This window comes from Vulpes vulpes, chromosome X (assembly GCF_048418805.1).
Source record: "Vulpes vulpes isolate BD-2025 chromosome X, VulVul3, whole genome shotgun sequence".
NCBI lineage: Eukaryota > Metazoa > Chordata > Mammalia > Carnivora > Canidae > Vulpes > Vulpes vulpes.
The window spans coordinates 115,874,533-115,887,262 of NC_132796.1; the positions used below are offsets into that span (position 1 = coordinate 115,874,533).

Below are 12,730 nucleotides of genomic sequence, written 5' to 3' on the forward strand. Positions count from 1 at the left end.
CCCCACGACCTTCCCGGGACGACTCTGGGCTGGGGTGTGAGGTCCCCTGGGCCTCTTACCCATCCTCCCCGGGAATCCCAGCAGCACCCGGGGCCCTCCTCTCTGCCCACGTGTCCAAGGCCCTGCTTCTGAAGCCAGGGGCTCCCAGTCTCTCGGGAGACCAGGATGTGGAAGTCTGAGCACCCATACTCCCAAGTGAGGGCAAGTCCCCATCCCAGGGGGCCTCACAGCTCTTATGACCCTCCGACAGGGTCCCCTTTATCCCTGTCAATGGTCCATCCCTCGCCTCTCCTTAGCCCTGGACCCTCCCTCCACCCTCTCAGCATCTGCTCCTGCCACACCAGGCCGCAGGCTCTCGGGTACCCGGTGGTGCCAGGCCTGCCGCACCCGCCGCCACCATCTGGCTCCATCCTGCTCCTCTGCGGCCTTCCCGGGCTCACCGTGGGCCCTGACCTCCACCAGATCCCCTCTGTCCTGGGCATCTGTGTCCCTGCCCTCCCACCCCGCCCCCAGAGGCACCCCCTGAACCCTGCCCCCTCAGGCCCCGCAAACCTCCCTTCAGACCCAGCTCCTGAGCTCTGTGGGCTTCGGTCCCCACCCCCACCCCCCGAGGCGCATTTCCTGGGTGGCGGCCTGTGTCCAGCCTCCCCAGGGCCGCCCCCCAGCCCCGAGTTGGGGGACCAGTGCCTCCATCTCTTGGGGAGGAGTGGAGGCATGAAGGTGGGGTGGGGGACCCCCGCCGTTCTCCCTCAGCTCCTCACCGGGCTCTGGGGAGGGCCCAGGCCTGTCCTGCCTCTGGGCAGCCCTCAGCTCTATGCTGCGGCCCCGCCTCCCCCCCCCCCCCCCCGTGGATTCTCAGAATTCCCAACAGGCCCCCTCCAGCCACCCTCCGGGCCCACTCCGGGCGCTACCTGCTCCCCTGGCTGCCGCCAGCCAGGGCCTGCCTTCCTTCGATTTGCGGGGACCCAAATCCGACCCCCACGCGAGGCCCTCCGCTCTCTCAGACCTCCGAGGCGGACGTGGCCCACGTGTCATCCGGACCCCATGCCAGGGGTCCCCAGTGCTCCCAGCAGGTGGGTCCAGCGGAAATGGGCACCGGGCTGGGGGTCTGGGGAGCAGGCTGGCGGGGCGCTCCTTCAGGCTGGGAGGTCAGGCCCCCCACCCGAACTCCCGGGGTTCCTCCCGGGACTCTGGCCGGCCTGGACCCAACCCACCCCTCGCCAGGCAGTCTGCGCGCGTCCCCCCCCCAAAAGACTCAGCTCCCCGCTTCCTGACCTGGAGACAGAGTGGAGGCCGGCCTCTGTTCCCCACCCGCTGCTCGCTCCTCAGCAGCACAGGAGGAGTCGCCCTGCTCACAGAGGCCCTGGGGCCGCCACCCCCCTCACCCTTTTGCCCCATGGGGCTGGCGCAGGCCTCAGGGCACCCCTGCTACCTCTCTGCAGGCGGCCTCCACACTCCCGGAAGGCGGCATGGCTCCGGGGCCCTCGTGTCCTCGTGTCCTCACTGCTCACACACAGGGCCTTGCAGGGAGCAGAGCTCAGCCCTGTGTGGCCATGAGGGAGCTGCCAGCAGGGCTCCCCTGGCCTCCCGCGGGCCCTTTCTCGTCCTTTCCGCCGGCCCCCGCCCATGACGGAGTACACGGGTCCGGGTTCCTTGGGCCCTTGCAGAATGAACGGGCCAGGAGGCACAGGAAGCCAGAACAAAAGACTTTTCTTTTTATTGGCTGCACGACCCGACCCGGTCCTTTGACCCCTCCGTCCTTGCTGCTTCCCAACCCATTTCTGTCCCAATGCCCTGCCTGGGATGAGGATCCGGGTGGAACCCACACAGGGACGAAGGTGGACTTGGCCAGCTGGTTTTCAGGACAGGATGAAACTCTTAACTGTTGAACTGGGGGATGTACAGAAGTTCGTCTGGGGCGGGGGGGCGGCTGCGGCGGTCCGGGCGGCGGAATGTCAGTGGCACACGTAGCCTCCCAAGCTGATGAATCCCCCGAATCCGAGCAACGATGTGCCAGAGCCTCCTCATGTTAACCAAGCTCTCGATGTCCGGGTGGCGGCAGACAACAGGCCCCCAGAGTGGCTCTTCACCCTGCTTTCTGCCCCCAAGCCGCCCTGGCCCTGCACCCCTAGAAAGCCCAGTGGTCTGTCTTCTCCAACACAAACACACAAACAAACACACAAACACACACAGGTAGACCCAGAGGCGCCCACGGGGAAGAAGCAGCAGAAGGGATGCCTCCCTTCGTGCCCATCCCGCGGGAGAAGCTGCCGACCCCACCAAAGGCTGGAGAGGGCCGGGCCGCCTCTGGGGCTCAGACCCACTCTTCCTCATCAAACGGGGCCAGGGAGGAAACCGGCCACCTGCTATTAACCCATAGCACATACTCCATGACCCGTAGCTTGCTGGTCTCCTCGTGGGCCCTGGGCCCCCACAGGAACTCGTAGCGGGCAGGGTTGCTGCCCGCCACCTGCCGGTACTCCACGTAGCCTTCCTGCACCCAGACGTGGGTGAGGAGCTCCCTGGGCTCCCCATAGATGACGTGCTGCCTGCCGGCAAACACCCCTATGACCCCCAGGGCTTCCCACACCTCCTGCTCGGGGGCACGGTCGCCCTCCAGGAGGATCACCCCCAGCAGCAGCACCAGGAGTCCGGTCGTGGGCAGGCCCTGCTCACCGCTCAGCATCCCATCGTAGCTGAGGCCCAGGACGGTGACCAGGACGTAGGAGTGTGCGACGGGGTCCACTTCCTTCACTTCCACGCCAAAGACCAGCTGCATGCACTCACAGGCTTGACCCCAGATCTCGGGCCAGGCATCCTGCATATCTGGGCTGAGGACCTCCAGCACCTCTGCCTGGCTGGTGGGCTGCTTGTCGAGATACTTGCGGAGCAGGAAGCCCACCAGGTCAGCCCCACTCATGAGCATTGCGTCTCCTCCTTGGGCATAGGGCTGCGCATATTCGGGCACCTCCCAGGGGTTCCAGATCTCCTCCTCTGGGCCACTGGGGCCAGCAAACTCCACCTGGCTCCAGCCACTAGCTGCCCTGCCACTGGGGGAGGGCCCGGCACTCTGAGGGCTCTGGGGAGGACTCCAGGCAGTCTCAGACCCCTCCTCTGGGGGCACAAAGAACAGGCCAGAGCTGGACAAGGAAGGGGAGGAGCAAGGGGAGGAGGAGGGGGAGGAGGAGGAAGAGGAACACAGGTAGGGGTAGGGGGAAGATGAATCTTCGTCTTCATCCTCAGCCTCTGGCAGCTGGGCACTGACCAGGCCCTGGGCTTCTCCCGGGTCTTCTTCCAGCTTCCAGAGCTGACTCGTGTGCCTCAGGGGCATGGTGTGGGCGTGGAGCTAAAGCTGAAGACAGCGGTGGGATGGCTGGTCGGGGTGCAGTTGGGCCAAGAGAGGCCCCGTGCCAGGGCAGAGAGCGGGCCGCATCAGGATCGGCTACACAGGAGGCCCCTGCGTGTTGGGCCGGGCGAGTTGAGCCCCTGGCACCAGGCTCAGAGACCACGTGGACCTCAGCAGGTCCCGCGACACAGACCTGCTATGCCTCCTTCACTCTGTGACCTGAGGGCCTCCTGCCGGCCACCAAGGCCCCTGCTGCGCTGCCAGTTCTTGGAGCCCCTGCAGGAGGGAAGCAGGGGGCACCTCAGGGTGCAGACTGCCAGCCCAGCCCTGGGCCCCCAGTGCACACAGGAAGGTTGGCTCGCACTCTGGGAGGTCCCCAGCAGTCCCAGTCCCCTCCTTGGCCTGCCAGTGCCCTTGGCAGGGCCTGGGACCCCGGCCTCTGTCTGCGGTCCTGAGGCCAAAGTGTCCCCACAAAACCAGGCTGCCCCGACCCTCCCCATGAGGAAGCCAGGGGACCGGCTCTGGGCAGGCCTGCCAAAGGTCTCCTCTGCTGACCTGAGTGCAGACCCTCAGGCCCAGGCCCTCCCCTCCCTGAGCCCAGGGATCTGGAGAGGAGGAGGGTCTCCTTGGGATAGGCCACACCCCGGGTTCTCTTCCCAGGGCTGCCAGGGAGGGGCACCCAGATTTCGGGGCCATCCCCTCCTGGGCCTGAGGGCTGGCTTGGGGGCCACTCACCCCTTCAATGTGGGGTGGGCGGGGGTCCACCGTCTGCCCCCTCAGGGAGGCCGTGCTCCTGACGCCAAGGGCCCCCAGTCTCTCGGGAGACCCAGATGGGGAAGTCTGGCCGCCCGGCCGCAGGCAGGTCCCCAGCCTGCCCAGGGGGCCTCCCAGGCCTCCCATCCCTGGCGACCTCCTGCCAGGTCCCCTCTGTCCTGGGCTCCAGGGCCCCCGCCCCCACAGGCACGCCCTGTGCCCCTCCCCAGCCCGGGCTCCTGAGCTCCGGGGGCTCCGGTCCCCACCCCCAGCCCCCGAGGCGCATTTCCTGGGTGGCCGAGGGTGTCCTGCCTCCCCAGGGCCGCCCCCCAGCCCCGAGGGGGGGCCCGGTGCCTCCATCTCTCGGGGAGGGCGGGCCGCGGGTGGACGCCTGAAGGTGGGGTGGGGGACCCCCGCAGTTCTCCCTCAGGTCCTCACGCCGCTCCGCGGAGGGCCCGGGCCCGTCCTGCCTCCGGGGGCCCGAGGCCACTGCCCCAGGCCCCAGCATCCAGGCCTCAGCTCCACGCCGAGGACGCCGAGGCCCCGCCTTCCCCCGGTGGTCTCTTGGGGTTCCCGACAGGCCCCCTCCGCGCCCCGCCGCCCTCCGGGGCCCCTCCCCTGCCGCCCTCCAGGGCCGCCCCCCGCCCTCCCTCCGGGGCCCCTCCCGGGGCTACCTGCTGCCTGGCTGCCGCCGGCCCGGGCCTGGCCTCCTTCCAGGGGACCCCAGTGCGACCCCCCGCACCGAGGCCTTCCGCGCTCTCTCAATTCTGACGCAGAGGTCGGCCCACGTCACATCACGCCCTGACCCCGTTGCCAGGGGTCCCCACGGCTGACAGCACGTTGGGTTGAGATGAGCTGCAGGCTAGGGTGGGAGGAGGGAAGCGCGCCGGCTGGCAAGGCGGGGGCCCCCTGTCCTCCCTGGGCTCCTGCCCTGCACTCGGGCGGGCTGGGGCCTCGGCTCTCTGCAGACCTCAGCCTGTGCCCCTGACCCCGAGCCTCTCAGGCCCCGACGTCCCCGAGCGCCTGAGGGATGGTGGCTGCGGCTCGGGCCCCACCCCACCGGCTCTGCAGGTCCCGGGGTGGCCCAGGGCTGCTGGCAGGGGCACAGCAGGGTTCGGTGGCCCCCAGCGTCCTGGGACAGCTCGGCTCTCAGTCCTCCCCCAGGAGGCCCTCATCAGGACACAGGCCTGCCTGCAGCCTGTGCAGCTGCCTCTGCCTGCAGCCTCTGCACAGGCCTGCCTGCAAGCAGCTGCCTGCTGCCTGCAGCCTCTGCTGTGCAGCCGCAGGGCCCATAGCCCCGGGGCAGGGGCAGGGGCAGGGGCAGGGGCAGGGGCCGCGAGGAAGCGCCCCTTCCCATGGGGTCCCTTGGCCAGCAGCCAGACTTTAGGAACATCGTGCTAAAGGTTTAAGTTCCTGGGGGCGGCCGAGCAGCTGCAAGGGTGTCTAGGGGCGTCCCGAATTGCGGGGCCCACTGCAGGGGGTTTTCCCCTGACTTGCTGCGTCATCGGGAGAAACACACCGTCCCTCTCTACCGAGTGTGTGTCCTGTGCACGCGTATGTATAAGGTGTGCAGATTATATGTGCTGGTACATATGCAATCGTACCTACATATCACGTAATACCGACGTTGACACATGTATGTGCGTCTGTGTTCACGTGATACAGGCATTTGTATATGTACCTATATATGTGTACACTACATATATATACTTTATCAAAAATACCTTTTCTTACTCTGTGAATTGCTCTGATACTCCCTACTCTATTTCAGGTTGATTCTGTATATTCTACTTAAGTGATTTTTTTAAGGGGCATTCCTGGCCACTAAGATGATTTCAGGTGCTTATTTGCATAGACTCTAGAGTCCAGTGCCTCAATCATCCTGTCTTTCCCTATGTCCTCTTAGCACCCCAGGGCTAAGGTCATGTGTACTCTGAGGTCTTGCCTCAGATTTATGCTGGGAAGCAGAAGGAGAAGTTGGAAATTGCTCCGCCTATCAATCCTGTCATCTGCATTGATGCAGGCTGCATTCCCTCCCCACATCCCTGATGTTCCCTGCATCCCCAACCCAAACTCAATATCCAGCTCAGCAGTCTTCAGGGTCCCCCAAGGCTTTCTCCTCATTTATTGTTTGTTTGGACGTTGTTTATTCTCTGTGTGTTTTTCAAGACTTTCATTTCTTTTTCTTTTTTTTTTTTGTTAAGGTTTTATTTCTTTACCCATGAGACACACAGAGAGAAACAGAGAGGCAGCAACACAGGCAGAAGGAGAAGCAGGCTCCACGCAGGGAGCCCGATGTGGGACTCGATCCAGGCTCTCCAGGACCAAGTATCTGCCCGAGACTTACTTTTTTTTAAGTGAGGTTTTAGTTGCACAGAGATGAAAACGGAAATCCCTTCCTCATCGTATTCTGATAGAAGCTTTTCCCATTAGCTAGTGTTGAATTTCTTTCAAAGGAATTTTCTATACCCAGTCGTGATCAGATGTTTTTAGTTCCATTCTTTTCTTAATGTACATAAATACAGTTGAAAGATTTTTCTAACGTTAAGGCAGATTTCTGTTCACTGGGCACCGCCTCTCGTCCCTTTCCTTCGCTAGGATTTTGAATATGCATATACTTATTCAGGATATTTGCTGCTATATGAGTGCTTTTGGCTTAAGCGTTCTTTCAAGGTGGATTTCTCCTCTAGCATTTGCATCCAGGAGCACTAGCGTGGGACATTTAATTGAAAACAATGCCCATATTTTTCTTTAGTTTGAAGGAGTTTCGCTAAGATGATGACTTCTCCCCAACCATTTGGTCGAATGAGACCACAGGGCGGCGGGGCGGAGGGGGGGCGGGGAGTCCAAAGTGGCGGAGGAGTTGAGAGACCTAAGTTCCTCTGGTCCCCGGAATTCAGCGAGACAGCTACTAAATCATTCTGAACCCCTGAGAACTGAACCGGACATCTACAAAAAGAATAGCTGCAACGCTACAAAGAGAAAAGCATCCAGTTTCTGCAAGACAGGAGGTGTGGAGAAGTGAAATGGAGGCGATACATGGGAAGATGGGGGGGGGGTGGCAAAAGGGAGGCGATACATGGGAAGATACGGGGGAGCAACAAGGGGGTGAGCTCCAGCAGCCTCCACCAGAAAGTGATGGAGCAGCAGAGAGAGCAGAATCCAGACTTTAGAAGTCGGCTCTGGTGAGGGACGGCCCTGCCTGCCCGGTGCTCAGACAGTGAAGCGGGTGCAGAATCCCAGGTGGGACAGCGTGGTCTCAGGATCCCCCGGGGTCACAGGAACACTGACGGTGCCTGAGTGCAGCAGAGCTCCCAGACATGGGAGCAGGGAAGCCGGCTGCAGGTAGCGAGCCCAGCAGCGGGCTCTCAGCCAGTGGTGGCCATAGCCCCAAAAGCCAGCAGGGTCAGTGGGTCCCAGCACCCTCAGCACAGAGGCTCTCCGAGCAGAAGCCCAGCAGGCAGCAGAACCGGCAAGATCCCCTTGCTCCCCCTGGGGAGGGGCAGCGCACAGGTCCACACAGCAGGAATCTGCAGGGTTTGGAAGGCGAAGCAGGGTCCGTGCCTGAGATGGAAACGCTTGGTCACAGGCTGGGTGAGCACAGTGTGCGGTCCGGGACCAGGGAGACAGGAGTGATGGGTTGCCTTTCACTGGGGGTGCGCTAAGGAGCTGGGCTTTCAGCCCTGGGGCTGGGGATGAGGAGGCCACCACTTTCGCTCTCAGCCTCTAAAGCGGCCTGCAAGGTCTTCAGGGAACAAAATCCACAGAGAGCAACCCGGAGCAGATTACTTAGCCTGGCCCCCTGGCAAGGGCGGTGCTCGCCCACTCGGGGCAAAGACCCCTGAGAATCAGCGCAGCATGTCCCTCCCCCAGAAAGTCAGCAAGAGCATGCGGCCCAGACCAACTTTACCGAACACTGAGAACCGCAAAACTCCAGCGCTAGGGGAATATAACCTATACAATTCACAGCGTTTTCCCCCTTGATTCTTTGGTCTTTCCATTTCATTTTTTTTCCCTTTCCTTTTGCAACCAACTTCTTATTTTATCAAACTTTTAGGAAATATTTTTTAGTTTTCATTCTTACATGCTATCCTTCCATTGTTTTTAATTTTATATGGGTTAGTTTTTTTTTTTTCTTTACACCTTTGCGGTGCAGTTTCTTCCACCAGGCCAAAATACACCTAGTGTACGGTATATGATTCTGTTTTCTTCACCTGTCTCCTCAAAATCGCTTTTTTTTTTTTTCTCCTTCCTTGTTTCTTTTTTGTTAAGTTCTTTCTATGTTCTGTCTCCCCTTTCTGATATTTCCCACTAATTTTTTGTATTCCCCAAATGAATGAGACAAAGACTCCTAACGCTGGGAAACGAACTAGGGGTGGTGGAAGGGGAGGTGCGCAGGAGGTGGGGGCGACTGAGGTGGGCACTTGACGGGATGAGCACTGGGTGTTATTCTATATGTTGACAAATTGAACACCAATAAAAAATAAATTTATAAAAATAAAAAAACTAAGGTCTTTCTAAATTTTCATCTTTACAGTTACATTCTATCCTGTCAATGTATTTAATATACATAATATATATACAAGGTTATTTTTTTTACAATTTTGAGGCCATCTTTTTTTTTAAATTTCGTTTATTTATTCATGACAGACACAGAGAGAGGGAGGCAGAGACCCAGGCAGAGGGAGAAGCAGGCTCCATGCAGGGAGCCTGACTTGGGACTTGATCCAGGGTCTCCAGGATCACACCCCAGGCTGAAGGTGGCGCTAAACCGCTGAGCCACCTGGGCTGCCCTTCTTCACAATTTTGAGATGTAGTTTCTTCTAACCGAAGGAAATACACTCAGAATATAGTGTATTGCTCTGTTTTCTTCACCTGTCTGTTGATATTTCTACTTTTTTTCTCTTTTAATTTTCATTTTTACAATTGCATTCTACCCTTTCCTTGTATTTAATTTGTTTAGTACCTAGAAAAGTTTTCCTTTTGTTACAATTTTGGGATTTAGTTTCCTAACAAACGGACCAAAATACACACAGGATCCAGCGTATTACTCTATCCTCTTCACCCGTCTGATTATATTCTCTCTTTTTAATTTTTCTTTTCAGTTCTGGGTCTCTTGTGATTTGTGTAGTGTATATTTCTCTGGGGTCATTGTTGCCATTTCAGTATTTTGTTCTCTCATTCATCGATTCTTCTCTGCACAGATGGAAAAAACCTCATCACATAAAAGAGAACCAAAGGCAGTACTGACTGCCAGGAACCTAATGACTATGGACGTAAGTAAGCTGGTAGAAGTAAAGTTCAGAATAATGATTATAAAGATACTATCGGGGCTTGAATAAAGCATCAATGACACTAGACAAAGCCTTTCTGGAGAAATAAAAGAACTAAAACCTAATCAAGTTGAAATTTCAAAAGGGCTATCAATGAGAAGCAATAAAAAATGGAGGCTCTGACTGCTCGGATAATTGAGGCAGAAGATAGAATTAGTGACATAGGGAAGCCCCGGTGGCTCGGCGGTTTAGCGCCTGCCTTTAGCCCAGGGCGTGATCCTGGAAAACCCGGGATCGAGTCCCATGTGGGGCTCCCTGCATGGAGCCTGCTTCTCCCTCTGCCTGTGTCTCTGCCTCTGTCTCTCTCTCTGTATGTCATAAGTAAGTAAATAAAATCTTAAAACACACACACGCACACACTGGAAGAGCCAGAAGTGGCATGCCTTCTGTTAGAAAGCACTAAGAAGCACACAGTACCACCGAGGAGTAATGATCTCCAGAGAAAGTTGAACTTGCTTCTGGCCTCCAACTGGGGTGAACGTACAGTGACAGGAAATACAGCTGTCTTCAGGAGAAGAAGGCACAGGGTCTGCTCTGTGGCGAGAGCTCTGGGCATCTGCAGGAACGTGTTTGCTTTGTTTTGCATCCCGTCTGCTCAAGAAAGCCACCATTTCCCTGCCTACCACAGTGATGCCACAACACTGCCTAGTAGCCCTGCCTACTCACGTGTCCTGGGGTTTGGGATGGGCCACAGAAGGTTTTACAAATAGCCAATTCACACAGCACATGCCCATTGATTCCAGAGGGCACACCCATGTTCACATATGACCATAAAAAGTCTTCCCTAGCGAAGGTAGAAAGGAGGGTAACTAAGATTGGTTGCAAGGCTACTTTCAAACACAAAACACTCCAACCACTAGGATTTCTCCCCATTGCCAGAATGCAGGTGCGCTCCTTCCCTTTGCACATACTGTTCCCTGCATCCTGAGGTATCGGAGATACTTTACTTGCAATGAGAAGGGCTCTTGCTGTCGGTGCTGTCCTTCCTGATAATGCCAAAGGCCAGCCTCCTCGTGAGAAGGCATCAGACACACTCAGAGGGATATTCTACTACAACTGGACCAGTACTCCTCAGAAATGTCAATGCCATAGATATAAGCAGAACACTGGCCTTCCAGAGATGTCCGCATCCTAATGCTCACAGCTGGAATATGTTAAGTTATACTTCAAAGTGGAATTAACACTGAAGATGGAATTGAAATTACCAATTCCCTGACCTGAAGATAGGGGGATTGTTCAAGATTATCCAGGTAGACCCAATGTAATTTCAATGATCCAAATGTCGAAGGAGACAGTCATGTGAGAGACTCAACTGCCATTGCTGGCGTTGAAGATGGAGGAAGGGTCTATGATCCAAAGATGATGGTCACCCTCTGGGTTCTGGAAAAGTCATGAAAACACATTTCTCCTTGGAGACTTCCCAAAGCATCACAGCCCTGCTGATGGCTTGATGTTAGCCCAGTGAGACTCTTCTGGGGCTTCTGACTTCCAACATTTCTGTTGTTCCATTAATGAATTTGTGCTGCACCACTAACTTTGTGGTGATCTGTTACAACAGCAGTAGGAGGGCAGCCCCGGTGGCACAGCGGTTTAGTGCTATCTGCTGCCCTGGGTGTGATCCTGGAAACCTGGGATTGAATCCCAATTCGGGCTCCTTGCATGGAGCCTGCTTCTCCCTCTGCCTGTCTCTATAAATAAATAAATAAATAAATAAATAAATAAATAAATAAATCTTTAAAAAGACAAAAACAACAACAGCAATAGGGAAGTATTTCTGGTTCAAAAACAGGAAATACGAAGGAGCTATCTCATATTGGAGGAGATGAAGCGGGCATAATGACTGCCTGCAATGTGCCATCCAGGGTTGCAAAGAAAAAGGGCACATTCCTGCCACTTTGCCCCCAGGGCTCTTGCCCCGCGGCCACTTTATGGTCCTTCCGACTGTACCACCACTCTGGGTAAATGCAGGTGCCCAATTGGGACATACACAGGAGTCTGATGCTGACCTGTAGAGACAAGACCACCCATGAGGACAGTGCATGCCTCCCCCACATTCCTCCTTGCAGGATCAAGCATCCTATCCCCCACAATGAGAGAAACAGAGGGACAAGGTTGAGGGACTGGGTCCTGACAGTTGGAGAATGGCCAGCACGATTGGGAGTGTAGGAAACTGCATGAGGCTATTTCTACAGAAGCCTCGGGAGTCAAGGACTTTGTTACCACACTGTGAGCTCACAGAGCACAGTCCACTGTCTTCTCTTACTGAGGGATATAAGTCAGGCACACATGTTTTCCTAGGTGCAAGTCTCCGGATTCTGCACCTTAAGGTGCAATGCTGGGGTGGAGATGTTCAAAAGAGAAGCTGCCCCACAGGAAGCTGCCTGTCCCCAGTGGTTCTTCTCAGAGAACTCTTGAGTCATAGCCACCACTCTGTGCAGTTGGTGTCCTCGTGGAGGCCACTACCAAGTTGGCTTTCTGAGGTTGAGCCAGATAGGGAGTGTGGATCTGTCAGCCATCCCGACAGCTGCCTGGGACCCTAGGGTCCCGAAACGGGCCCTTTGAGCAGAGGAAAGTGTAGTGAGTGACGGCGGTGGTCACCGGGATGCTCTGCCACACCCCTCAGGCCCCCGGGCTCACTGAGGATTTTGTAAGCAGCCGTGCAGGAGGGCGTTTGGGTCCCCAGGTGGCAAGCAGGCTGTGCAGAATGTCGGCCACCCCACAAGAGGTGGGAGGAGGAGCGCCTGCCATCCTGAGGCTGCTGGCCTTAGCACAAGTCCCAGGAGCAGGTCCTGTGGGGCAGTCACGGCTAGATGCGGGGATACCTCTGCTAATGTTGCTTGCTGTGGGGAACTGGTGGGTCACAGTGTTCTTACTCAGAGTTGAGAAGGACTGTTGGGCTGTAGCAGCTAGGACACCCCTGGCCCTCTACCCCCTTTGTTGGAGTCATTCTGGGGTGCATCTCTTTAGCCACACCCTCCTGTGTGACACATGCAACCCAGGCCCTGAGTTGTTGAAAGCAGGACAAAGCAAGTCAGACAGGAGCTCACCGACTTTGAGGACTCACTCTCGGTCCTAGTCTTCCGGATCTGAGAAGCCTCTGCTTTTTCCCAGCCTGAGCGAAAGGCCTGCTCTACACTCTGGTCTCCTTTGCGAGGAGCTGAACTGCTGACTGGTTCTTGCCAGACCTGCCCTGTGGCAGACACCCGTGCAGGTGTCTTAAGGCCCTTCGTGGGCAAATAAGTACTTGCAGGCCTCCATCTGACATCATTGAGAGCCTCCTGCTAAAATCCGGGGAAGA

General features: G+C 57.0%; 1 protein-coding gene across 1 annotated transcript; it reads right to left on the reverse strand.

The window, feature by feature from the left end:
• Positions 1-1,693: 1,693 nt before the first annotated feature.
• On the reverse strand, positions 1,694-5,166 carry LOC140596317 (melanoma-associated antigen 8-like). The gene is made up of 2 exons (XM_072744986.1): positions 4,774-5,166; positions 1,694-3,622 (listed from the first exon to the last, which is right to left on the reverse strand). The coding sequence occupies exon 2, from the start codon at positions 3,329-3,331 to the stop codon at positions 2,315-2,317; it is 1,017 nt and encodes a 338-aa protein (XP_072601087.1). The 5' UTR covers positions 3,332-3,622; positions 4,774-5,166; the 3' UTR covers positions 1,694-2,314.
• Positions 5,167-12,730: the final 7,564 nt, after the last annotated feature.